At 41.4% G+C, this 25,808-nt stretch overlaps 1 protein-coding gene across 2 annotated transcripts in view; it reads left to right on the top strand.

Annotated features, from left to right (window-relative positions):
* Positions 1-25,808, top strand: part of LOC131432501 (tetratricopeptide repeat protein 28) — a 463,091-nt gene that overhangs the window by 422,828 nt on the left and 14,455 nt on the right. Inside the window, exons 1-3 of one of the 2 annotated variants that reach the window (XM_058598818.1) lie at positions 12,980-13,109; positions 13,261-17,243; positions 17,309-17,448. In XM_058598818.1, the coding sequence (XP_058454801.1) occupies positions 13,068-13,109; positions 13,261-17,243; positions 17,309-17,448 (4,165 nt within the window). In that variant the 5' untranslated portion in view covers positions 12,980-13,067. Of the gene's footprint in view, positions 1-12,979; positions 13,110-13,260; positions 17,244-17,308; positions 17,449-25,808 lie in introns of those variants that run through there. The other variant, XM_058598819.1, reaches the window with a different exon arrangement.

The following is a 25,808-nucleotide window of genomic DNA, read 5'->3' as shown; positions in this document are numbered from 1 at the left end:
ATTTCGACGAATTAATCGAATCGGAGATGACTTTTAACATCGGTCATCATTCCGGTGGAATTGAAAGAAACTCCCCCACGGGAGTTCCACCGGAGAACGAACCATTTTGTATCATTATCGCTACTGGCCGCTACCCACATCGCGGTATTGCGTCCGACGTGTGCTATTTCGACTCCGCAACGATTATATTTTCGATCCATTCTCACTCGCGAGAGAAAAGTCAACTCATATCTGCCAACATTCCCCGCCTGGAACACGATACCATCCAACCCGAACCGCAATTGAACCACTTTCGGTTTCGGCTCCCAGCACCGGTTCATCCGACAACAGAACAGAAGGAAGTCCTTCTTCTCAACTCAATCAAAAGCCTAACCGCAGCAGTTTGATTTTAGAACGAAAAAAAAAAAATACCCTGTGGATTAATCCACTGATCGGTGTAATGGTATCTTTCTCCATGGTCGAAAACTGGTTACTGATTTGAACACTAACTTTTTTTTTTGCAGTAGCTTATCGCTTGAGTGAAACAGAAATTAGCAAATAACTAAAAAAAATCCTCATTATTGTTATCTTGTATAAAGCGTACCAAAATTAGTTTACCACGTATAAAATCATTCTCCAAAGCAAAAATGTTGTTGTGATCAAAAAAATCATGAATAATAGGCATGATTTCATGAGAAGAAAATGAAGGATTACAAAGCTTCCGAAGTTTCCTAAGTAACTTTTCAACACGAGAACAGCAACAACGAAAATCTAGTGATTACTATTAGAGAAAATAATGCCTAAATTAGAAGGTCGTTTTTCGGTTTGGTGAAACCGCCAGCCAGCCAGGCCCGTCCAGATCGCCATTACCAGGCAGATTTTTCTCACTTTCAATATCGATATCATCGGCATCCTCGGCATCGGCGATGATCTCAGGTATCATATCTGCGAACGGTCGAACAATTTTCGGTCAAGTCATGCCGGCTCCGGTTTCGGCCCCCGGACCTAAAGGCCGACCGGTCCAGCTCTGTTGGCGGTTGGGACTGTCGAATGGACTCCACCCCCCGGAGAAGGTATAATTTTTTTTTCGGATTTTATTTTCCATCCGTTCTGCAGAATTTTTGTCTTCCTTCGAATGCTCGAGAAGGGATTCAACCTACTGGCAGTCACAGAAGCTTCGGGATTTTTTTCCGCTTTCGTATACAGTGGGGTCTCGTACAACGCGGATTCGGTTTTGCCGGTATTCGTTGTTGCCGGATTCGTTATTGCCGGATAACCGCGATAAACGGGACCCAGAGCATATGGGATTTCGACTGATTGGGGCTGTCAACGGTTATCTCGCTTCGGTCAACAGATAGAGTCACACAATCTTCGGCAAATTTTTTGTAGATACTTAGACCAACATTTTAGTGTAGTTTGACAGACAATTAGTTGAGAACTAGGGGTGCTTTGAAACATGCATGATATAAAATATTCGCTTAATACAGACAAAACGATTTGAGCTTCAAGTAACTCGCAAATTATAGTATTTTGAAAAATGCGGGAACTCGGGAGTTTGTCAAACAGCAAAAGTATTAACTCGGACTTACTCCATCAGATGTAGCTAGTGTGCTTGAATACAGATATCAATTATCAGAATTATGTTCTTATAAAAAAAGTAGAAGAAATAGAGCGGTTTTGTTTGTTGGAAAGTTGTTAGGAATGTTATAGTTTACATTATGAAAACTGTATTAGTTGAGAACTTACCCACAGAATGGCACTTGTGTGATCACAATTTTACGACATAAAATTTATTATGTGATATCTCTAAAACCTGATGTTATAGATTGGCGGTGTTTTCGGATAGAAAGTAGAGGAGGTAAAAACAGATTGAATAGTGTGAACAGTTGTAAAATTTTTTCTCACTTGGTGACGCTATGCTATTCTGGGTTGGAAATTCCTGTAATCTTGATTAATTTTGATTTATTAAGATCTTTTTTCGAGGGTTTACAAACTGGTTAGAAGATTGAAAAAAGCTTGTGTGTGATAATTTAAGAGCAGTGTATCTTCCTCAACATTGCTTGGGATATAAAAAAGTATTCGATAATGTGAACAGTAGTTCAATATTCGAAAAAAAGGTTGCGTTATTGCGATCATGATGACTTAGAAAGCTATTTTTTGAGAAAATTATATTTGTTTGTTTCGTGATTTATACTAGTTGACGGCAGAGATTTCTTCTACAATGCTTGTGTAGGAATTAATAGCTGTTTGGTTGCGGACAAACTTGGTAAGAAATATGATTACTTTTATGGGATTTCTCAAGTTTAGAAACATGCGGTTTCTATATAGTTTTTTGAATTTTTCGGTTTGCTAAAATATCTGTTATTCCGGAGGATTCGCAAAATGATGCGAACTCATGTGCTTCCCTCCGTCATAAAATGATTTTGTGTCATGCGATTCTCTAGCAAATCCACTAAGCATACATTTTACGCGACGCTATCGTAATTGTGTTAGTGTGTTTCTGCAGAATTACTTTCTTGCATACATACTACTATACACTAATTGAGTCGCGTTGAAATCTAGAATATAAAAACAACTACAGTGCAACAGAGAGAACGATCATAGATTCTTTCTTTCGTTTATTTGGTTGTATTAGAGACGTGAAATGGATTCCTATAAATACGTTGTAGCTACCTTTCTAACCATCCAGTAGAAATTAAGCAGATAGGGCATTTTGGGCGTGTGAAAAATATCTGGAACGGAAAAAATCAAATTTTCATTGGTCAGCTGAGCTATGACAGTTCGAAGTTACCGTTCCAACTTTTTTCAGGCTTGGTATTTGGAGTGTTAAAAATGTAGCTAATCCATGTGCTTTAAAAAATTTGTAGCGTTCGAATCTCCAAGTACACTACCGGAGCAATAAAGAAGGCTGGATGACTTGAGAAATTTTCCAAGATTGGGTGCAAAACTGTTTCATTCTCGAGTTAGAACAATTTTGCTTAAATCGCAACATAATAATTGCTTTGATTGCATTTAATCAGTTTTAGTTCAAATTAAGTCATCAACGCTGAAAAATTACTAGAAAAAACTACTTCCATCTTTTTTTTTTTAGCCTGGTACACAAATCGATGATATTGAGAACGAAAGAATAATTTCTGAAATTTGGGATTTCGGTGAAAAGATGGGTGCTGAACTTCTTTCTCGTGAGGAAATTGATGACATCATCACTGATAAATTGATTACGGCAGAAGAAATTGTCGCTGATGTTACGCAGATACAGATGATATAGACGATATTATTATTCCACAACCAAGCGCTGAAGAAATCAGCTTCAAAATTTTGCTACTCAACGAATTGGAGAACTTTTGTTCTTTGGATAACAACATCGAACGACGAGAACAAATGCAACACATCCTTAGACAATCTAATACACAACTAAAGAACTTATTGATTGAATGGAAGAACGATCAAAGTGAACAAAACTAACCATAAATATAATTTACTGCACGATTAATAATTTGAATAATATCTTCATTTTCGACTATTTTTGATACTATTTGTTATTTAAATAAAGTCAACCTTCCACAACAATTCCTAAAACTAACATTAGCCAATGATTTTAAATCAATTATTCCTTTCAAAAATCTGGGTAATACCCAAATCCCGCAGGAACAGTTCGATTTTTTTCTCCAATTGATGCGGTCTCAATAGAATTCTATTTTTTCTATCGCAAACGCTCAACAGTCGTATTCGACCATATCGTTTCCCAAATGTTTTCAAATGGAATTCGACCGTAGAGGATTTGAGGGTCCTGTTGTAAACAAAACTTAATTTTGAGGATAACATCAAATACATAATTTTCGAAGTACGAAGTACATTTAGTATCAAGACCATTAAAAACATGTATTGCAAAAAGGCACTATATTGTGAACTGTTTTGCGATTCTTGAAAATGGTACTGTCTTTTTGGCTCTTTATTTTTAACTCGACATCCACCGCGTCGAAGCCATTCAGAATAAACTTCTTCCGTTTGCTTTTCGTAGTTTCCCTTGCAGTGATCCCTATAAACTTTCCAGGTATCAGGAGTGTTATAAATTTATCGATTTTTACTTTTTATCAGTTAACCGAAATATGTCTTTGGTCGTTTATAGTATGTTCACATTAGCGCTGATATCAAATGATATACGGATATACTTGATATCCGATGATATCATGTGCGATATCACTTGATATCCCATACAATTTGATGTCAACGCGTATTATCATTTTGGCATGATATCCGGGATATCATGTCGAGTTGTCAAAAATCGCAACTAGCAACACGGATAATAGCATTGAACGCACTCATTTATGAACGTCATTTTGAGAGTGACAATAAACCATCATTATAATTTCGAATTTTTCAACGAATACTGGCGTTCGGAGACCATAAAATGCAAGACTTCAATTTTTGATTCAATTTTAATAGAGAAAGGTAATATTATTGATCTTTTTTCTAATGAGAACATTCAATATAACAACTTGATTTTCAAACGATATCATTTCGATCATATGTGATCACTTCGACATGATATGCACATCATCTCGGTATATCAAGTGATATCAGCGCTAATGTGAACATGATATTACGTAGCACTTTTGTTACAATCTCGACTTGGTTATCCGCACTTGTTACAAAAACTGAATTTAGAGATTTACTACCTGATGACGAGTGTGACTATGAAATTTTCGCTCCATTGGGCTTTTTCTTGTTCAATAAAAAAAGGTTTAATTCAAATAAAAAATAAAATGAAACTCTATGAGCAATATATGTCACATTTTATGTACCTAACATTATATATAATTGTATAAATAATCAAAACATTAATGCCGTTTTTCATTGAAAAACACTGGTGGCGTGGATTGCTCTGATTTTGCACTTTCGAGCAGAAATGCAATATTTTGACGGTGTTTCATTGCCATTTCTGCTCGAAAGTGTAAAACCAGAGCAATCCACGCCACCAGTGTTTCTCAATGAAAAACGCCATAAGTATGAAATTCGAGTTTTCACACTATCAAGTTCCTCAGATTTCAGATGTCGATAGCTTATTCATCTTAATACTTTAGTAACTTACTAACACCTCCTAGAAAAACAGTTTAAAGTCTGTCTCTCCTTCATATACTTATTCAAAAACTGATCGATAAGGTCACTCTCATAAACAAGTATGGTATTCAGTTACAGAAGATCATATTGTAGATACAATAAGAACTGTTTCATCAAACATTCAATAGGTATTGGAACCTTAAAACACCTTCTCGAAGAAACCATCTTAATAAGTCAACATGATTTTGAGTTGCAGGAATTTCGAACACTGAATTGCACACTAGAGTCAGCCATGCGAGAAATTTCAATTACTGTTTACACCATTTGATCTGTTTTGACCTCCGGAACATTCTTTCCGAAAACACCGACACCACCGAAAGTAGAACATTCGCGATATTTCATGTTCAAACTGTTTTTCTATTGTGAACATATGGATTATTTCATGCTCTTTTCAAAGCGCCCGTGGCGAGGCAGTTCTCAACAAATTGTCGGTCAAACTACACTACATTGTTGGTCTAAGTATCTACAACAAGTTTGCCGAAGATTGTATAGCTCTATCTGTTGACCGAAGCGAGATAATCGTTCACAGCCCCAATCAGTCGAAATCCCATATGCTCTGGGTCCCGTTTATCGCGGATTCGCTTTTCACGCCCCCGGTGTACCGCATTATACGAGACCCCTCTGTACCAGCTTGTAATCATCGCCTGGCGAGAGTCTTCGGGGTAGGATAAGGTAGCTCGAGATGTGTTTTAATCTCTCTCTCTCTCTCTCTCTTACTCACAAGTATTGAGAGTAAGCGAAAAATGAAGATCTCCTTTCGGATTCTCATTTATGTCATGGGCTCCATGTTTTTCCAGATTCATGTTGGTCGCTTAAAAGGACTCACTGATTGGAACCAAGACATGTAACAGTGTTTGAAAATCTAAATTAAGGCATTGTAACTAACGACATTTCGGCACTAACATGTGATTAGAGCATATCGTACGAGAGGCCTTTTTGAAAGTTACATGGAATTCAAGCATATTGTGCAAAATTTCGGGCTTCTACCTTCGAGATTATATCGAGTACTGTGCAATGAGCATTATATTTTATAACATTCGCAAGGGCCTATCGTACAATATGCCCTAATCACACGTTAGTACCGATTTGTTAATAGTTTGTAGCAGATTTTTGTTTTCAAATTATGGTTATATAGCTTAAATTTGAGCTTGAGTGATCACCCCTGGTTTCCACTCCGTTACTGATCGGAATAAGCTGAAATTGTACAGGGAATTTCTAGATAATCAGACTTGGGACTGGCAAATCATCCTTCAATGTACATCTATCGGTACCATATCTGTATCAGAATGTCTACCACATAAGTATCAGGAAAAGGTCACAGAGCCTCGGTTAGGTGAGCAAAGAAAGTCTTACGACAACTTTCACTCATGTTCACTCATGTCCCAAGCGAAACCCCTACATCGGTATTTATCTGTATGATCAGTCAATTATCGCTATATTAGAAGAACATATCTGTATTGCGGTGTAGAGGTCATAAATCGGTATAAGAAGAATACCGAGAATTCGGTATACCTGGCAACGTTTTCTAGAACATCACACACTGAAACGAACTTTAATCAATTAACACACAGAAAAAAGATATGCAAGCATATCCACTGTGCGTAAAATTTACTCATACTTCATACTCGTGACGAATAATTGCAGCTGTCACCGCGATCGACACTATTTTGGCTATCGCTTTCACATGAGACACTATTTTTGGTACTAAATTCTCTTCACGCTGACTTTTTGTTTTGCTACTGGTGAAAATCACAAGTTTATTTTTGTTTTGTTCCGACTGAATTCACGTGTGAGTGAAATGAGGTTGTCTTTTACACTTTGGTAAACTGTGTGAGATGAAATGTTAAAATCGTTCTAGTTGGAATATTCCTGTTATCTTTCAGAAGCGTAGTGGGACATTTTGAAAGATCGAGACGAATAGTTGAGTAGATGGCACTAGTGAGCTCCTTGCTTTCAACGTATTGGCCTTCTAATGACAGTTCGACAAGTAGCTAGCGCTGTACACTGAGATATCATTTTACGCGGGGGATACGTATCGCGCAAAAAACCGCGCAACTTCGGAAATCCGAGTAAAATATATATCTTAAAAATGCCTAAAACGCCCAAATCTGGTACAATCTCAAAAAAAAATTTCGGAAAATTCGGCTTTGCAGCTCCGAAAAATTTTGACATTTCCAAAATCGAAAACATTTATTTTTTTTCAATCCCAAATGTCATAGAAATCCATAAAAAGTCGAGATCTGGAAATTTTCTTGAAAAAAATTGAAAAATTTTCTAAATGTCTGGAATTGACTAAAGAAAAAATTAGGAATAACAGCAGATCTCGACGTTTCATGCATTTCTTAAACAATATAAGAAAACCACGTAAAACGCGTAAATTCGGAAATCCGCGTGAAAAAACGCCTAAAAAGCCGCGTAGAAAACCGCATAAAAACTACGTAGCAAAGACCTCAGATTAGTTTAACCGAGAATGTTTTCGAATGAAGCTGTCAAAATACATAGGAATGTTTATTCTCCAGTGAATTTTCATTTATTTGACATTCGGTTGACGGTTGACATTCGAATGATTGAAGAATATTGTTTTAAAATAAGGGAAAAAACATTTGGTTCAGAATGGCCTACAAGATTAATAATTGATTGATTGTTGATTTTTCTTATTGATTCTGTACTGGGATCTAAGATATTAAGTCTGGTCGTTTATTCCACACAGAAGTTGTCAATGTCATTGAATATTCGCTCATTTTATGAAGCTTTGTTAATTTCCAGCGAATTTCAACAGTTTATGTTGAAATTCTAAGAAGAACTGGTTATTTACTAGTTCTGTATATCCGAAAAACATGAAGATTCAAATTTGTATATTCAGTTATGTAATGTTTTCATTTAAAAATAAACTGAATATCAGCACGAAAACGTGCAAAATCGGAAAAGAAGAAGAAGACGAATTGACAATTCAGTCCGCATCTTCTCACTCAATTCCGACAGATTTCCGAATCAACCGGTTGTAGGCGAAATTCATTCGGAATTGGTTGTTGCACTGGAGTTGGAATTGATTCGGAATTCCACATGATTTCCACATGGAATTCCGAATGAAAATTTCTCGCCGATTCGGAATCCATTTGGATCTGATAATGTGGGATTGTAGAGTTCTTCCGGTACCTTATAAAATGGCAGAACTCACTAGGGATGCCAGGGTCATTTTTCCAAAATTCTGTGATCAAGCCAAAAACCTGTCTGTGAAAATCTGTGCCCGTTTCCCGTACCAGATCGAAATCAATTTGGTGAACAAAAAAATGGTCTCACTACCAACACGCTCTGTACCTTTTTCCTCAACCGCTGTGTACTTTTTGGTGCTAAACTGTGATCGATTTCAGAAATCTGTGATTTATTCCAGAATCTGTGAAAATCTGTGTCATTTTTAAAATCTGTGCAGAAAATTGAAAACCTGTGAAACACAGATTAATCTGTGAACCTGGCATCCCTGGCACTCACCACTAGGCGGCGCGCAAGAAAGATTGCGTTGACTTCATTTCGATTGGGAGTGTACCGTGAGTAAAAATAAACAAACGTTAACATTGTCGCTAACAATTTTATAGATGGGAAAGGTCTGCATGTTGGAAAAATTTTTAGAAAATCCTCTACTTTTCTTTCTCTCCCTAGATTTTAAAAGGAAGCCGAATTGGAAACAATTTGTATTAAGGACTAGTCAATGTCCGAGTCTTAGTAACGATTTTCAGCATCATAATTTTCCTAATACAACAAATGAAAAGTTGAAGGCAATTTTGTGTTTGAACTAGAAGTTCAGTACAAGTTTTGAAACATCTTACTGTCCCACACAGGTTCAATGGTGCACAATCCATTGAAAATGGGGCCAACACCTCATGTCTCAACGGTTTTTGTATGCAATTTTAAATCAATAAGAGCTTTCTTAGTTGTCATCAATAACAACACAATGAATACTCATACTGAAAAATATGGATAATTTGGATGCTTCTGCTGGATTTCTATTAAATTTCGACAAATATTAGAAAAGGTTCCAAGTTTCTCTTTGTTTATATTCTCTTTCAATTATTACGGCTTATTCCTGTATTCTCCAACATTTTTTTTAAAGCAGATCGAAAGTTGATAGTTTCAGTCGTTATTCTCTGCGAAGTGTAAGATAGAAGGATTGCCGATAGGACCGTAATAATCGAAAGAAAGAAGAACTGTCAATTGCACTTAGGACCTTTCTAGTGTTTGTCTTCAAATTTCAGAATAAGTATGCATGATGGTAAAAGTAGCATCAGGTAACATGCTTAATATTTTTTTAAGAATTCTTAGGAGCCGTGTTTTTGGTTGTCAGCTAATGATTCCCCTAATTTCACCAAAATTTGTCTCAGTAATGTCAAATTGTGAGAATACTTTATCCACCGTTTGCAAGGAGTATTTGATTTCCTTCTTTGACAGCTGAAATTAGTTTTTCAGAGTTCGTAAGAGCCTGTTCAGTGAATCTATGTTAATTTTTTTTCGAAGATTATCAGCTATGATGAGGATATTGATGTGGACGAAGGAGCAGTCGAAGATTGTCGATGATAGGAGAATGAAATTTAGATCATCTCAGTCACTAGAGGCATAGATGGTTGTTGTTTTTCCAAAATGACAAGGGTACATTTCAAGAATTCTAGAAGGATTTTGTTCTCTCGCCAAAACCCAACTCTGAAAGAATATCGTATATGTTTTTAGCAATGGCGTCTCGTCCTCATGTGCACCTCGTGCACTGCACAACTGGTCGAATAGGCTCTGTGAGAACTTGTATGCACACATTCAGGTGAGGTTTCAGTGGCTTATGCTTATGGCAGTTGAAAACAAATTACTGTCTCTGTTGCAACGTCGAAACGGTTCTGATATCATACCATATAAGCAGTGCACAACCCGTAAATTTGGTCACGAAACGCCACTGGTTGTTAGAAGAAATCGGGTGTGCGGGAGGAGTGTTGTTCTTTAGTTCATTATTTTTTTAATTTTTAACTTAATACTTTTTCCAGACTATACCAGGCTAAAAAAGTATTGGAATACCCTTAAGATGATCAGTCCGCGAACGGTCCAAAAGAACAAGTTCTCCTCGAAGATTGAGTGAACTGAAGTTCTTTATTGAAGAATGATAGCTCTCTATTCTTCTCAATGGAAATGAAAGTAATCGAGTTCTTTGAGTATGTATACAAATAAGTTGCGTCTTTCGGAACGTTTGCTGGTTTGAAGAATGATCGTTGAACACATGCAAAACGCACTCACTATTATTGAATCTGTTTACTACAAAATATAAAAAAGCGGGAAATTTTAGTCTCGCGCACCGGGAAAACCGGCAAAAAACCCGGGAAATTTAAATCGCTAATTCACTTGCCACCCTGCATTAAACATGCAACTTAAAAAAGTTGAATTACTTTTAGACATTTTAGTCGTAGATATGGGAACTCAGCAGCGCTGCCAGTTTAACATCTTTGTTGCCAGTTCAATGGAGGACCGTTATGAGCATCAAACAAGATCGTCAGTGTCTAGTCTATATATTCGTTCATGGCCTCACCGCTGCCAGACATACACCTCAAATGATACAACCGTATCCAGCAGGATGTTTTCACATCGTAATCTTGGATTTGGCAGCCGTCACTGAATCAATGTTGGTAGCCGTCTGGTGGCCATGGCTACACAGGTAGCCAAAAGGCCGTTCGCCTTCTGATAATTTGCTTGGTTCAGAAAGTAGAAACATAGAAGGCGCTGAGTTGTTTCGAGTCTTGCGTTTGAAAGCCAATAGCAAATTTAAAATGTACACAGGATTTTGTTCGAGCCTGTATATCTGTGATTGAGACATTGTATGATTTGTTTGTAACAAAAAAGATTATCATTAAACTTTTAATAGAATATCTAATCGACCCCTATTTACACTACTTTGACATATTTCAATCTAAATCATGAAAAAAGTAAACGTCAACAGATTTACCCATCTGAAATCAACATGACACTTGTGACAATCTGTTAAAATAACAACTATTAATTGAATGACGTAAACTTCAATCAACTAAACACACTGCATGACCTCGTCGAGAGCAACAGCAAAAAAAAACAAGCATCACAAAACAAACTATGTACATTCTACTCATTCACTCCATCGCCTCGTTCGCTCTCCGGACGAAATTGATTTCCGCAGATTCTCCCTTCTACCTTCTACCTCACCACTTTGGCATAAAGGAACGCATCGGCTAAACAAAATACCGCCTTCCAATCTGCGTCCATCTCCGTGCCTCGCTTGCACCGCCTGCCACCCAGCGCGAGAAAGAAAAGCTCTTATCAAAATTCCATTATCTATTTCGGTTTCAACTTACCGCTCACCTATCCCAACACATCCCCGTTTTCCGTTCAACACAGTCCGCAGACACGCACACACACGCAACCAAACACATCCCAGGAACACGGCGGAAAGAAGAAAGCCTTTATCCGGATGACGATGGAAACGACGATGGCCTTGCCGAGAGCGCTGTGCGCTGCGCAGAACGACGATCGGCGGCGCGAAGGAACATCGAGACCCAACAGCAGATTAATTAGCGCTGATTAGATCGTTTCCCTTCGCGCATCAGCACTCAAGAAGTGACCCCCTAATAAAACGCGCATCGGGAGAGCGAAAAACCCTTCTGGAAGCAGCGAGCAGACCCACACACACAAACACACACTGATGTGTATCAGAAAACTGCGAAGCATTCAATCTAGTTGGCCAGGTAAACTCCTAATACCCGTCGTTCGTCGCTCGACGAGAATAATTCTTGAAAAATTACTCCGGTGCAAAATCAACCTTCGATTAATTTCCTTCCACAACACTGACCTGAGGTCCGAACAATCGAATGTGGAGTGAGAACGAGAGAGTGCGTGTGTATTCGTGTGGGATTCGTGCAGAGGGTCCGAAGCAGAACGAAAAAAACCAAAACCAATTTCGTGCGAGGATCATTTGTTTTCGGCGAGAGTCGAAGAGATCGTAGCGATTCGTTTGGAGAGACCGCGAGAGAGAGAGAGAGAGAGAGAAGCATATATAGGAGACATCAATAATGTAAACAAGAAGACTACTGCGATCAAGCTTGAAAACGACCGGGCCAGTGGTGCCAGGTGGAAGAGATTATCCCGGTACAGGTGTTTTGCAATGAAATTTGATTCTGACTCGAAATTTGATTATTTTCTTTTATGACAATGAAAATTACTCGATTGTAAACTAAAAATATTGAATTGTACAATAATAATCGAATGAGAAAGTAAACAAACAAACTCTCAAGTCAGTTCAGGTCGGTTTTTCTTTCTGTTTTTTTCTCCCAAAGGGACACGATTGTCAAGAAACGTACCGGTAAAAAGAGGGGAAAGTTTTTTTTTCTGGTTGTGTAAAGTTGAAATTGAACTGAAAATTGAGGCTTTCTCGGCCTCAGCCTCAACCGATGCAATTCGATTCGGTTGTGGACCCGAGTCTGACCGGACACAGTGTCGAAAGTGCCGGAAAGAGAATGGTATGAGGGGAATGCGGCTTTTTGAGGGTAAACTCACCACACGAAAGAGCAAAAATCATGCGGTGAAGATGATAGCAATCATAATAATTGATTACACGTATTCCTCCTTCAATTTATTTATCAAAATCTTCACCCCGTTTCTTGGTCGACGGTGGAAGATTGGAAAATGTACGGAAAAAGCACCGAGCCGAGTCGGCTTGGGAGAGGATCACCTGAACCGAACCACGAGAAAGCGCGAGAGTGTACGCGATCACCGGAGAGCGTCGGAGAAAGAGAAAGAATGAACGACCGTTCGGGATCGCGCATTGCCTATTGGCTACAGCCTCTCCGTTCTCGCAGCGTACGATCAGTCAAGTTCGGGCGTACGCGAAAAGCGGACACGTTGTGTCCGTGCTGTCTGCTGTGCTGCTGGTGCCGTTTTGCCGTGATCTCTCTCGCTTTCTTCGCTGCCCGATGAGGGCACACAAGTTTCAACTGTCCGAGTTTATTTTTTCGGTACCGTAGCCTAGTTCCAAAAGAGACAAGCACACGAACCCCATAATTACCTGTCGCGTTCATTGTGCACTAATATTCGTTTTATGTTTTTTTTTCGGGCTGTTGTTTGTTACTGACGTTGTTTTTTTTTCTCCGATTTTTTTTCTTACAGAACGAACCGGAAGGCACGCCGGAACTACCGGCCGCCAATCGAGCGCTATTCCTGGAGAAAGTGCGGCAATCGAACACTGCCTGCCAAAATGGGGACTTCACCACGGCAGTGCAGCTGTACACGGACGCGTTATCGTTGGACCCGAGCAATCACATCCTCTACAGCAACCGTTCGGCAGCCCGTCTCAAGCAGGGTCAGTTCGCGTTGGCCCTACAGGATGCCACCAGAGCCCGGGAGCTGTGTCCCCAGTGGCCCAAGGCATACTTTCGTCAGGGTGTAGCGCTGCAGTGTCTGGGCCGGTATGGGGAGGCACTGGCCGCGTTCAGTTCAGGGCTGGCGCAGGATCCCAACTCAAAACAACTGCTAGCCGGACTGGTGGAAGCTTCGATCAAGAGTCCCCTGCGGCATGCCCTCGAACCAACGTTTCAACAGTTGAAAGCGATGAAACTGGATCAATCGCCATTCGTAGTGATATCAGTGGTGGGTCAGGAACTTCTCGGTGCCGGTCAGTACCATTCGGCCGTGACAGTCCTCGAATCGGCCCTACGAATAGGATCGTGTTCGTTAAAATTACGAGGTTCAGTGTTCAGTGCTCTTAGTTCGGCCCATTGGGCTTTGAATCAGTTGGATAAAGCGATCGCGTACATGCAACAGGATCTAGCCGTTGCCAAAAGTCTTGGTGACACAGCCGGTGAGTGTCGGGCACACGGAAATCTTGGATCGGCTTATTTCAGTCAAGGATCGTACAAGGAAGCTCTGACTTCCCATCGCTATCAGCTGGTGCTGGCAATGAAGTGTAAAGATACTCAGGCAGCTGCGGCAGCTCTTACTTCCCTAGGGCACGTGTACACCGCGATCGGAGACTACCCGAACGCGTTGGCTTCTCACAAACAGTGCGTACAGTTGGTCAAACAGATGGGCGATCGGTTGCAGGAAGCTCGTGAAATCGGTAACGTCGGTGCAGTGTACCTAGCGATGGGAGAGTTCGATTCGGCCGTTGATTGTCACACACAGCATCTCCGGTTGGCACGAAAACTCGGCAATCAGGTAGAGGAAGCCCGTGCCTACAGCAATCTTGGCTCCAGTTATCACTACAAACGAAACTTCACCCAAGCAATTACTTACCATGAAAACGTTCTTCGAATAGCTCAACAACTCGGTGATCGAGCAATCGAAGCTCGAGCCTATGCCGGTTTGGGTCACGCCGCCCGCTGTGGTCATGATTTTCACCAAGCCAAACGGTGGCATGAAAAACAACTGGAAATGGCACTGGCTGCTCGGGACAAGGTTGGCGAAGGTCGAGCTTGTTCCAATCTCGGTATTGTCTACCAACTGCTGGGAGAACACGATGCCGCCCTGAAACTTCATCAAGCTCACCTGACAATCGCTCGTCAACTGCAGGACAAGGCCGGAATGGGACGTGCCTATGGCAACATTGGTAACGCCTACTCGGCAGCTGGATTTTACGAGCAAGCCATCAAATACCACAAACAGGAGTTGATCATTAGCAAGGAAGTGCACGATCGAAGCGCGGAAGCTTCCACCCATGGAAACTTGGCCGTGGCCTATCAGGCACTGGGTGCCCACGACATGGCACTGATGCACTATCGAGCTCACTTGAATATAGCACGGGAACTGAAGGACACGGCTGGCGAAGCCTGTGCTCTACTTAATCTCGGTAACTGTCTCAGTTCTCGGCAGGAGTTCGCCCAAGCCGTACCGTACTACGAGCAGTACCTGATGCTATCCCAGGAACTTGGTGACGTAGCAGCCGAAGGAAAGGCATGTCACTTCCTGGGCTATGCCCACTACTGTATCGGGAATTATCGCGAAGCGGTTCGATACTACGATCAGGATCTCGCTCTAGCGAAAGATCTCCAGAACAAGATGAATATGGGTAGAGCTTACTGTAACCTAGGACTCGCCCATCTAGCTCTTGGCAATACGGCCGGAGCATTGGAATGTCAAAAGTACTTCCTGGCGATCGCTCACATGACCAATCATTTACCGGGGAAATTCCGAGCCCTCGGTAACATCGGTGACGTTCTGATACGAATGGGAGACGTGGACGAAGCCATCAAAATGTACCAACGGCAACTTTCGTTGGCCAGGCAGGCACGAGAACGGGGCATGGAGGCTGCCGCATGTGGAGCACTTGGCTTAGCTCATCGGTTGTTGAAAAAGTTCGACAAAGCATTGGGTTACCACACGCAGGAACTAACTTTGCGACAGGAAATGGGAGATCTACCGGGAGAGTGTCGTGCCCATGGCCATCTGGGAGCGGTTCACATGGCTCTCGGAAACTACACCCACGCCGTCAAGTGCTACCAGGAACAACTGGAACGTGCTCAGGAACTGCAGGATTCGGCAGTGGAAGCACAGGCCTTCGGTAATTTAGGTATCGCTCGTTTGAACATGGGTCACTACGAAGATGCCATTGGATATCTGGAACAACAGTTGGGAACACTGGAACAGGTCAACACGCCAACCGCGCAACATGACAGAGCAAGAGCACTGGGACATTTGGGAGATTGTTACGATGCTTTAGGAGACTACCATGCCGAAGCGATCAAATGTCACGAACGTCACCTTGCGCTATCGATTGCTCTGCAAAGTCCCCGTGATCAGGAACGGGCCTACAGAGGACTGGGAAATTGTTACAAATCCGTTGGAAACCTACAGGAAGCACTGGTATGTCTGGAGAAACGGTTAGTGGTGGCCCACGAGCTGGGTAATCCGGAAGCGAAGGCAGCTGCCTACGGTGATTTGGGCAGTATTCACAGTGCACTCGGTAACTTCGAACAGGCTATCAACTGTTTGGAACACCAGCGGGATATCGCCAGAGAGCTGGGCGACCGGGCGTTAACTTCCGACGCGATCAGTGGTCTGGGCGCAGTTTTCCTACAGATGGGAGACTACGACGAATCGTTGCGTTTGCATCAGCAAGATTTGGAATTGTGTGAGAATATGAATCACGTCGTTTTGCAGGCCAGAGCTTGCGGCAACTTGGGATCGGTGTATGAATCGTTGAAGAACTTTAAAGAAGCGGTGAGGTGCTTCGAGAAGCAAATATCGCTCACGACGGATCGTTTGACGAAGGCTCATGCCTGTCTATCGCTGGGACGGGTTTGTCACATCATGGAGCAAATACCGCAAGCGGTCAGTTTCTTACGGCAAGGACTCGCCATTGTTCAATCGCTGAATAAGTTAGAAGATGAAGCACGAATCCGCTACCGGTTGGGACTGTCACTGCTGGTGTCCGGGGATGAAGACAACGCTCGACAACAGATGGAAAGTTCCGCTCAGATTCTGGAATCGATCAGAAGCGATCAGGTCACTGCTGAAGCACGAACAAATCTATACGATTTACAGACATCGTGCTATCAGAACTTGCAGAAGATTCTGGTCAATTTGGGACGCAATGAGGAGGCTTTGGTGGCTGCCGAACGGTGCCGCTCTCGGATGGGTGCTGATTCGAATCAAAGTGCCGAGAATTCGCTGAACAATCGAAAAACTCTACTGACGTGCAGTGAATACATTTTCGATACCGTAAACAAAAGCAAAACAAACATCATCTACTACAGTTTGGCGGGGCCGGAACTTTACGCGTGGTTCCTGTCGCCGCAAAAACGGATCGTCCGATTCCACGTGGCCAAAATTGACGAGCAGGCACTACAGATGAAGAAGAAACCGACTGCCGGCGGAGATGCTACCGACAGCATGGAAACTCTGCTGGCTCAGTACATCAACTTTGTGCGTGACAATTTGGGTGTAAATTCGGGAAATGTACTGCAGGAAGGCGACGGCAGCGGGTGGAAATCGTCGAACGAAAATCTGATCGATGATTTCGCCAACGAACGAGCCGGATTTCTGAGAATGGTCAACCGGAATCATTTGCTGAACTCGAGCAACTATTCGCTGAGTTCTTTGTTCAGTCTGGGAAGCGTGGGTGGCTCGGTTACCAGCTTGCAGGGATCGACCAGGTTTGTTTCACGCTGTAGAAATATCCGTGAGAATGAAAATTGTACTTTTGTCCCGTTACTTTTAGATCCATTGGAAGCCTCCAGGGTTCGACCCGATCAAGACGATCCAATATGCTTCCGCCATGGCAGGGTCCATCCTGTTTACATGTGCTGTACAATTTGCTGCTCGCACCGTTTGAAGATTTGCTTCCGGATATCAGTACCAGTGAGTATTTTTATTATTTTTCTACTCATACTACTATTACCATCGAGCATTTCTGGTAACATTTCAAGGTTGTTATATGAATTTAAATATGTCTTAAGGTAAAATGCAGTGGAATGCGCGCATTGCGAATTTCACCAATCATTCAAAAACTAGATTGATTTTCGTAATTAAATTTACAACAACTAAGTATGCCTGGAATTTTCAATTTTTGCTTTGTGATTGCTTGTAAATTGTAAATTGTAATTGCTTGTAATTGTTTTTCGAAAACTATGATTGGTTGCTGTTCCTTTATACGGGGATGTTTTAAAATTTGAAAACCAGTATTCGAAGCGATTTTTTTTTCTAAAAAATCTGGTTTTGAAACTCAAAACTACAAAATTTTAGAAGAAATCGCCAAAAACTGAATATGATTCAAATCGAATTTGCAACATTTTCGCCTTTTTTTCCTATATCTCGTGTGCGCTGTTTTGTACAGTACTGGTGTGGGAAATAGCACCCCGATGACACGATTGTCATCTGCTTACAGTTAACTTGAAGCCGAAATGTTTGGTTCTAGTTCGCTGTCAAATGCTGTGTTTAGGCAGTGTTCACATCTTTCTTCGTGCGGTTGCACCTATATAAGGAAACGATTTCGACGGAACATAATTAAACTATAATAAACCATAAATTTCTTCTCTTATTCAAAAAGAATTCAAATAACTGGTTAAAGAGAATACAAGACCAGAGTTATACTTATATCAGGTTTGACTAAATTAACTTTGGAAACCAGTGTGGTTTGATTGTAATAATTTTTGGATGCAATGTAATATCGGATGCGCACCATACGCTTCGCATTTTGTTTCCTCTTGCTTGTATTTTCAGTGAAAAAATGAAACTGAGTTTCCAGTGATTTAAAAGTATTTTTGAAAGTGACAGCAAAATGGAATGTGTTTTGTTTTTTTTTTTTTTTTATAATAAAATTTTTATTGGGCTCATTTGCGTTAGCTTAACGTGGCCGATTATCTTGTTGTTAGGTGGATATGAGTGGAAGCCGTATTATGGGGCGACCTGCTCCCCTAAAGTTAGTAAAGGAGTGTCAGGAGGGTGGGACCTATACTGTATTGATTTTGAACATATTTTGGTATTACAAATCATTCATTAATAGCTTGCATCTTCTTAACACACTTTTCATTTCCGAGTTCTTGACGTTCTCCAGATTGTAACGAGGAAGAGACTGTACTAGACTCGGATGCTTTGTTGGTGTACTTTGATGTCGGTGTGTCATTTATGGATGGTTTCCAGCAATTCAGCTTGACCAGTGTTTAGTTCATTTGGGGTAGGACCACTGTAGAAGAAAGAAAGAGAAAGAGAGGGCACTAGATTTGCACGTTTATAGCTTTGAGGAAGTTATAGAGGTAGGTCATGTAAAGGAGATCTCGGGTTGCCAAAACGTCACGGACTGGAACATAAGGTGGTCTACCTCGGGCCCGAAGGGAATCAATTAGCTGGAGTCTGACGTCGCAATACTCGGAGCACACCCAAACAACATGCTCGATGTCATGATAACCGTCTCCGCAAACGCAATGATTACTCTCACTAAGGCCAACACGATGAAGATGCGCTTTGAGCAAAGAGTGGTTGGACATAAGTCTTGACATTGTGCGAATAAAGTCCCGGTTCACGTCCAACCCTCGGAACCAAGCTTTCGTCGATACCTGCGGTATAATGGAATGTAACCACCGTCCTAGATATCCATCATTCCAGGAGGTTTGCCAGCTGACGAGTGCCTCTTGACGAGAACGACTGAAAAATTCATTGAAGCAGATTGGTCTTTCATAGGTTTCACCTTGTAATGCGCCCACCTTGGCCAGTGAGTCCGCCATCTCATTGCCCCTTACGGAACAATGTGATGGGACCCAAACCAAGGTAATCCGATATGATTTTTCAGATAAAGCACTCAGTTGTTCCCGTATTTTCCCCAGGAAATACGGCGAGTACTTTCCAGGCTTCACTGAGCGAAGAGCCTCGATAGAGCTGAGACTGTCCGATACAATGAAGTAGTGGTCTGTGGGCAAAGTTTCAATGATCTCAAGGGTATACTGAATTGCAGCTAGTTCTGCGACGTAAACTGAAGCCGGATCACTGAGTTTATAGGAGGCGGTGAAATTTTCATTAAAAATACCGAAGCCAGTGGACCCGTCGAGATGTGATCCGTCAGTGTAAAACATTTTATTACAGTCGACTTCTCTAAATTTGTCATTAAAAATATTTGGGATCACTTGAGGGCATACGTGATCCGGGATTCCATAAATATCTTCTTTCATGGATGTGTCGAAAAACACCGTAGAATTAGAAGTATCATAGAAACGAACACTGTGAGGATTGTAGAAAGAAGAATTATTGTTACGTGACATGAAATCAAAGTACAATGTCATAAATCGGGTCTGAGAATTAAGCTCGACTAGCCGTTCAAAGTTATCGATAACCAACGGGTTTAAGACGCTACATCGAATGAGTTGTCGATATGAGAGATCCCACAAACGGTTTTTCAGCGGTAGAATTCCCGCTAGTACCTCGAGACTCCCCGTATGAGTCGACTGCATACAACCCAAGGCAATACGCAAGCAACGATACTGGACTCTCTCCAGCTTGATAAAGTGTATCTTCGCGGCTGAACGGAAACAGAAACATCCATACTCCATCACTGACAATATCGTTGTTTGGTACAGCCTTATAAGATCTGTTGGGTGAGCTCCCCACCAAGTCCCGGTCACTGTACGGAGAAAGTTGATTCTTTTTTGGCATTTTCGTTTCAGATACCTAATGTGACATCCCCAGGTACCTTTGGAATCGAACCAGACTCCGAGGTATTTGAATGTGAAGGCCTGAGCTATGGTTTGACCCATTAGTTGAAGCTGTAGTTGTGCAGGTTCACGCTTCCTGGAAAATACTACCAACTCAGTTTTCTCCGTGGAGAATTCGATACCTAGCTGTAGAGCCCATGTAGACAAAGCGTCTAAGGTAGTTTGTAATGGTCCTTGCAGGTCGGTAGACTTGGATCCTGTAATAGACACCACGCCATCATCTGCAAGTTGCCTTAACGTGCAAGAATTTTCAAGACATTCATCGATGTCATTGACGTAAAAGTTATAAAGAAGGGGGCTGAGGCATGAGCCCTGGGGAAGGCCCATGTAACTAATTCGTGAGGTCGTCAAGTCTTCATGTGTAAAAAACATGTGCTTTTCCGATAATAAGTTGTGCAAAAAATTGTTCAAATGTGGGGAAAGACCATGCTTGTGCAGCTTCTCCGAGAGAATTTTTATGGAAACTGAATCAAAAGCCCCCTTTATGTCCAAGAATACTGATGCCATTTGCTTCTTGTGAGCGAATGCCATTTGAATTTCTGTAGAAAGCAGCGCAAGGCAATCGTTCGTTCCTTTGCCTTTACGGAAGCCAAATTGTGTATCTGAAAGCAAGCCACTTGTTTCCATCCATTCATCGAGACGAAACAGAATCATTTTTTCCAGCAGTTTCCGAATACAGGAAAGCATTGAAATCGGCCGATACGAGTTGTGGTTGGAGGCTGGTTTGTCCGGTTTCTGAATAGCGATAACCCTCACTTGTCTCCAGTCTTGAGGAACAAAGTTCTGTTCGACGAACTTGTTGAACAAGTTTAACAGACGTTTTTTCGCGATATCGGGAAGATTTTTAAGCAAGTTGAATTTAATTTTATCACACCCTGGGGCATTGTTGTTGCACGATAAGAGGGCTAGAGAAAACTCCGTCATCGTAAAGGGGGAATCGTTTTCACTGTATCGAGAGGACGCGACGCGATAGACATTCGATTCGCGAACAAAATCCGGGCAAACTTTCTTGGCGAAGTCAAATATCCAGCGATTTGAATATTCTACGGATTCGTTATTAGTGGTTGCATTTCTCATACGACGGGCTGTATTCCACAGAGTGGTCATCGATGTTTCCCTAGATAGGCCATTGACGAACCGACGCCAGTAACCTTTTTTTTTGCTTTAATCAGATTTTTCAGGGTCTTTTCTAGTGATGCATATTTCTCGTAGTCTTCGCGCTTGCCACTGTTCCCGAATTTTTTATACGCGGATGATTTTGTTTTATATATTTCCGAGCACTCTTTATCCCACCATGGGGTTGAGGGTCGCGTAGTGATTGTAGTTTTGGGTACTCGTTTGGTCTGGGCTTGAATCGCGGCGTTGAGGATCAAGTCAGCTAGGGATTTGTATTCTTCTTCTAGCGAATCTGGTTGTTTCGTTTCGAGAGCTTGGGATATCGCGGTCGAGTAGGAACTCCAGTCGATGTTTTTCGTGAGATCATATGTCATATCGACTGATGTCGGTGTTTGTGCACCAGTGGATATTGAAACCAAAATCGGCAAGTGATCACTACCGTGGGGATCAGGGATTACCTTCCACTTGCAATCTAGCTGTAGTGATGTCGAGCAAAGGGATAAGTCCAGCGCACTAGAGCGGCCTGGCGGTCTTGGATTGCGTGTCATTTCACCCGTATTTAAAATTGTCATATTGAAGTTGTCGCACAGATCATAAATTAACGAAGAACGGTTATCATCATATAGGCAGCCCCACCCCGTACCATGCGAGTTAAAGTCTCCTAAAACTAACCGCGGGGTGGGAAGAAGCTCAATGATGTCTGCCAGTCGTCGATGCCCTATCGAGACTCTGGGAGGTATGTAGATAGAAGCTATACAAAGATCTTTGCCTCTAATTCTGATTTGGCAAGCAACAACTTCAATGCCCGGGATCGAGGGGAGGTTAATTCTATAAAACGAATAGCACTTTTTGATCCCTAAAAGAACCCCTCCATAGGAGTCTCCTCGATCCAGGCGTATAATGTTGAAATTGTGGAAGTCAAAGTTTATATTTGAAGTGAGCCATGTTTCACACAATGAAAATACGTCGCAGTTACGCGAATTTATCAAAAATTTGAAAGAATCTAATTTTGGGATGATACTTCTGCAATTCCACTGCAGTATAGTGATCATATTCTCGATTTCTGTAGGTATTTCAGCCATCGATAGATACGATCGCTGCAAGGAGGGGCCATTGTTCTGTCAACTGTTTTAAAAATGTTCTTACTGTTGGTAATAAAGCCGTTAGAATACTTTTAAGAGGATCAGTTATATTGAAGGCTGTTAATATCCAGTCCACGATATCAGAGAATTTTAGTAATCCAGAGTTTGTCGGATTTTCTGGTTGTGTTTTGGGATCACCTGGGTTTTTCGGTGTCCCTGGAAGCGCAGGAAATTCCTGGTTGTATTTTAGAAATCCAGGCGGTATTGGCTTGGGTTCAACGGAATTTTTCTGGTTGAACTTTAATGTTTTATTTTCATTTTGATGTAGTACTTTTAGACCTTTGCGAGGAAGGTTAGGAGAGGACATAATTGGTCTTTTCCTATTTGTTCCTAGCTGAAGAGAAGAAGGTCCTACGCCGGGGTCATAAGAAGCATCAGCGTCAGTCGACAAAAGAGCAAACGGATTGTTAGGGGTAGGGGGAGTGGCTCGTTTGAGGATTTCCGCGTAAGATCGTTTAGAATGCTCCCTTACGGTTCGCTTAAGCTTTTCCTCGCGTTGTTTGTACTTGGAGCATTCAAAAAGATCATGCGGATTCTCGCCACAGTAAATACACTTTTCGGTCGTTTTCCTGCATGAGTCATCCCCGTGTCCCTCGCCACATTTACCACACCGTGGTTTGTTACAACAGTATGGTGCCGTATGTCCCATCTTTTTGCAGTTCGAACAGTGCATTACCCTCGGTACATACAACCGGACAGGTAGACGAACCCCTCCCACTAAAACGTAATTCGGAAGTGCAGAACCGGCGAAGGTCACACGAAAAGAGTCTGATGGGTAGTACTTCCCATCTTGTGCCGATTTAGAGTGCAATTGCTTGCACTCCAATATCTTCACTGGTTGAAGATCGACATTCTTGAAGCGGCCAATCCCATCCTTCATAAGATCTTCAACCGTTAAACTCTCCTCGCGAACCACACCGTCGATCTCCACCATCCGAGAAGGTACGTAGACGCGATACTCCCTCGTGAAGATCTCATTGCTAGCAATATCGTTTGCTTGTTTCAGATCAGTCACGACGACGCGCAGTCTATTTGGTGACACCTTGTCAATGTGTTTCACTGCCGAGTAGTACTTATACAGATCTCGAGCTATATTAAGGACTCTAAGAGATTTAGCTATGGGCCGGAAGTATACCACCCACGGGCCAACCGATCCGTCATCCTGATAGACCTTCCGACGGAGGGGTGGTTTTTCCAAAGGGGTTGCGGGGATATCCATGTAAGATGTGTCACCATAAGAGTATTCATCTAAATGTTCCACCTCTTCAGGTACATCATCATCTTCCCCGGGGTTCCCCCCATCGGAAGACATATCTCCCACAACAACAAGATAAATAGAGCAAATAGATAGGGTAGTAAGAAATAGAAAGATAAAAATAAGGAAAAAAACTACTTCACCGGTATGGTTTGTTGAGCCGATAGATGAGTTCGCTTCGATTGTTTCCCTCGCGTGACCTTGATGAATCAACCACTGCTGGTGCCGATGCTATTCAAGCGACAGGTAGAAACGCTGAAGCACACAACTGTCTGCTGCCGGTGTGTATCACTGCCGATCACTTATTAGATCTAAGAAAGATCTCACAACAGAAATGTTTCCGCTAGCCCTTGCTAGGGAAACACCTTCGCACTCGAGATTTTGTAATTAATACCGTCCTGATACGGAGCAGAAAAAAAACAAGTGTATCGCGGACGACTGCTCGGATACGAATGAAATGGAATGTGTTATTGCCAGTTGCTATGCAAATTATTCTAAGCCTGAGTCAAAAGATGGCGTTTTTAGCCACAGGTAATTATAAGCAAATCATTTCTGCTAACAATGATTTCTGTAGAAAAATTAGTGATAATATCATAAATTTCGCTAGATTTCCTTCTGATAAAAGCGAGTTGGCAAAATGGTTAGTCGCCATTAAAATATTTACGGGTATTAACATTAGGCGCTTGCTAATCGTTAGAGAACATTCACAGAGAACAACTCGAGCTTTTATTCCCTAGCTCAAGTTACGGGTCCCAATGCTTCGAAAAGTTTGTATTTTCTGTAAAGTATTGTTTGAAATTAAAATCTTAATAATATTAGATTCAATGTGCGAACGTTTTTCTTGAACATCATCGAGAGTAATGTTCGCTAGTAAGCTTTTCACTACTGATTTCGAGACAGTTTCAGTAAGAATCGCGTTTGCAAAAAATCAGTAGTGAAATTTTCTTTAGTGAGTTCACAATTCGCTGATTGAAAGTCAAGTAATACCCAAAATAAGACACTAATTAGATGACTGCTGTGATACGATATAAGTGCAACTAAACACTTTTTTGGCATTAAAAATGCCTTACTCTTCACTATATGGGGCCGGGTGTCAATTAAAAGTTTCAAAAATAGTCGCGTAACCTTTTTGTGTCATAATTTTGAACGTTAATAACTCGGTCATTTGTTGATGGATTGATATAATTTAACAACCAATCGATTCGGAAACTTTTAACTTAAACATGTATGACGACGTCGTTTCAGTATTTCAATAGCATACTATTGAAAAAATGGTTGGAATCGACCTATGTTTTCATCCACCAATCCCTGTTGTAGAAAATGACGTCAACTTCTTGTTCGGTATAGGAGGCTTTGCGTCATGCATAAAAAACACCGCATCGTTATGCGTAGTATGAAGAGAAATCTATAAATATAGGCTGCACAATATTTCTTTACCTAGTTGATGTTTGACTGTGAATGAAACAAGTAGCTCGTCCAGTGAGCTGATGACTGAATTGTATATGCGTTCACTTGCTGGATTGTCGCTTTTGCATTATGCGTTGGTAAAATTTCCTGTTGTCTGCGCAACACCGTGTTCGCTTGAGTATCTTATATATCATCTAGATATTGAAGAACCGAATCAGCGTGTTTACCGATTCTTTCGAAATATCCCATGTATTTAGCAAATTTTTGGTCGATTTTACCATTAAAAATTCCTATTATGAGATAACGACATTTGAATATTTCAATTGCATCCCATTGAAAAATTGGTTTGAATTGAGTATTTTATTTTGGTTCTCTGGTAACTATCAGGCCAATTTAGAATTATCGGCGATTGATTTTTCGGATCTAATTTGCAGCGCTTGTTCCTCGATGATTTGTTAATGGATTTTCCTAATTTGAATGATTCCAAAGCTTCAATATTGTAAGCTCAAAAATGTTTTAATTTGTCAACGGATCGGTTTGCATACTTAAATCTCAATTCCCATACGAACAAAACGTGACAATGTGACTGAACAAGTT

Source organism: Malaya genurostris, chromosome 2 (assembly GCF_030247185.1).
Source record: "Malaya genurostris strain Urasoe2022 chromosome 2, Malgen_1.1, whole genome shotgun sequence".
Taxonomy (NCBI): domain Eukaryota; kingdom Metazoa; phylum Arthropoda; class Insecta; order Diptera; family Culicidae; genus Malaya; species Malaya genurostris.
Note: the sequence above shows the minus strand (reverse complement) of the source record. Positions and strands in the feature narration are given on the sequence as shown.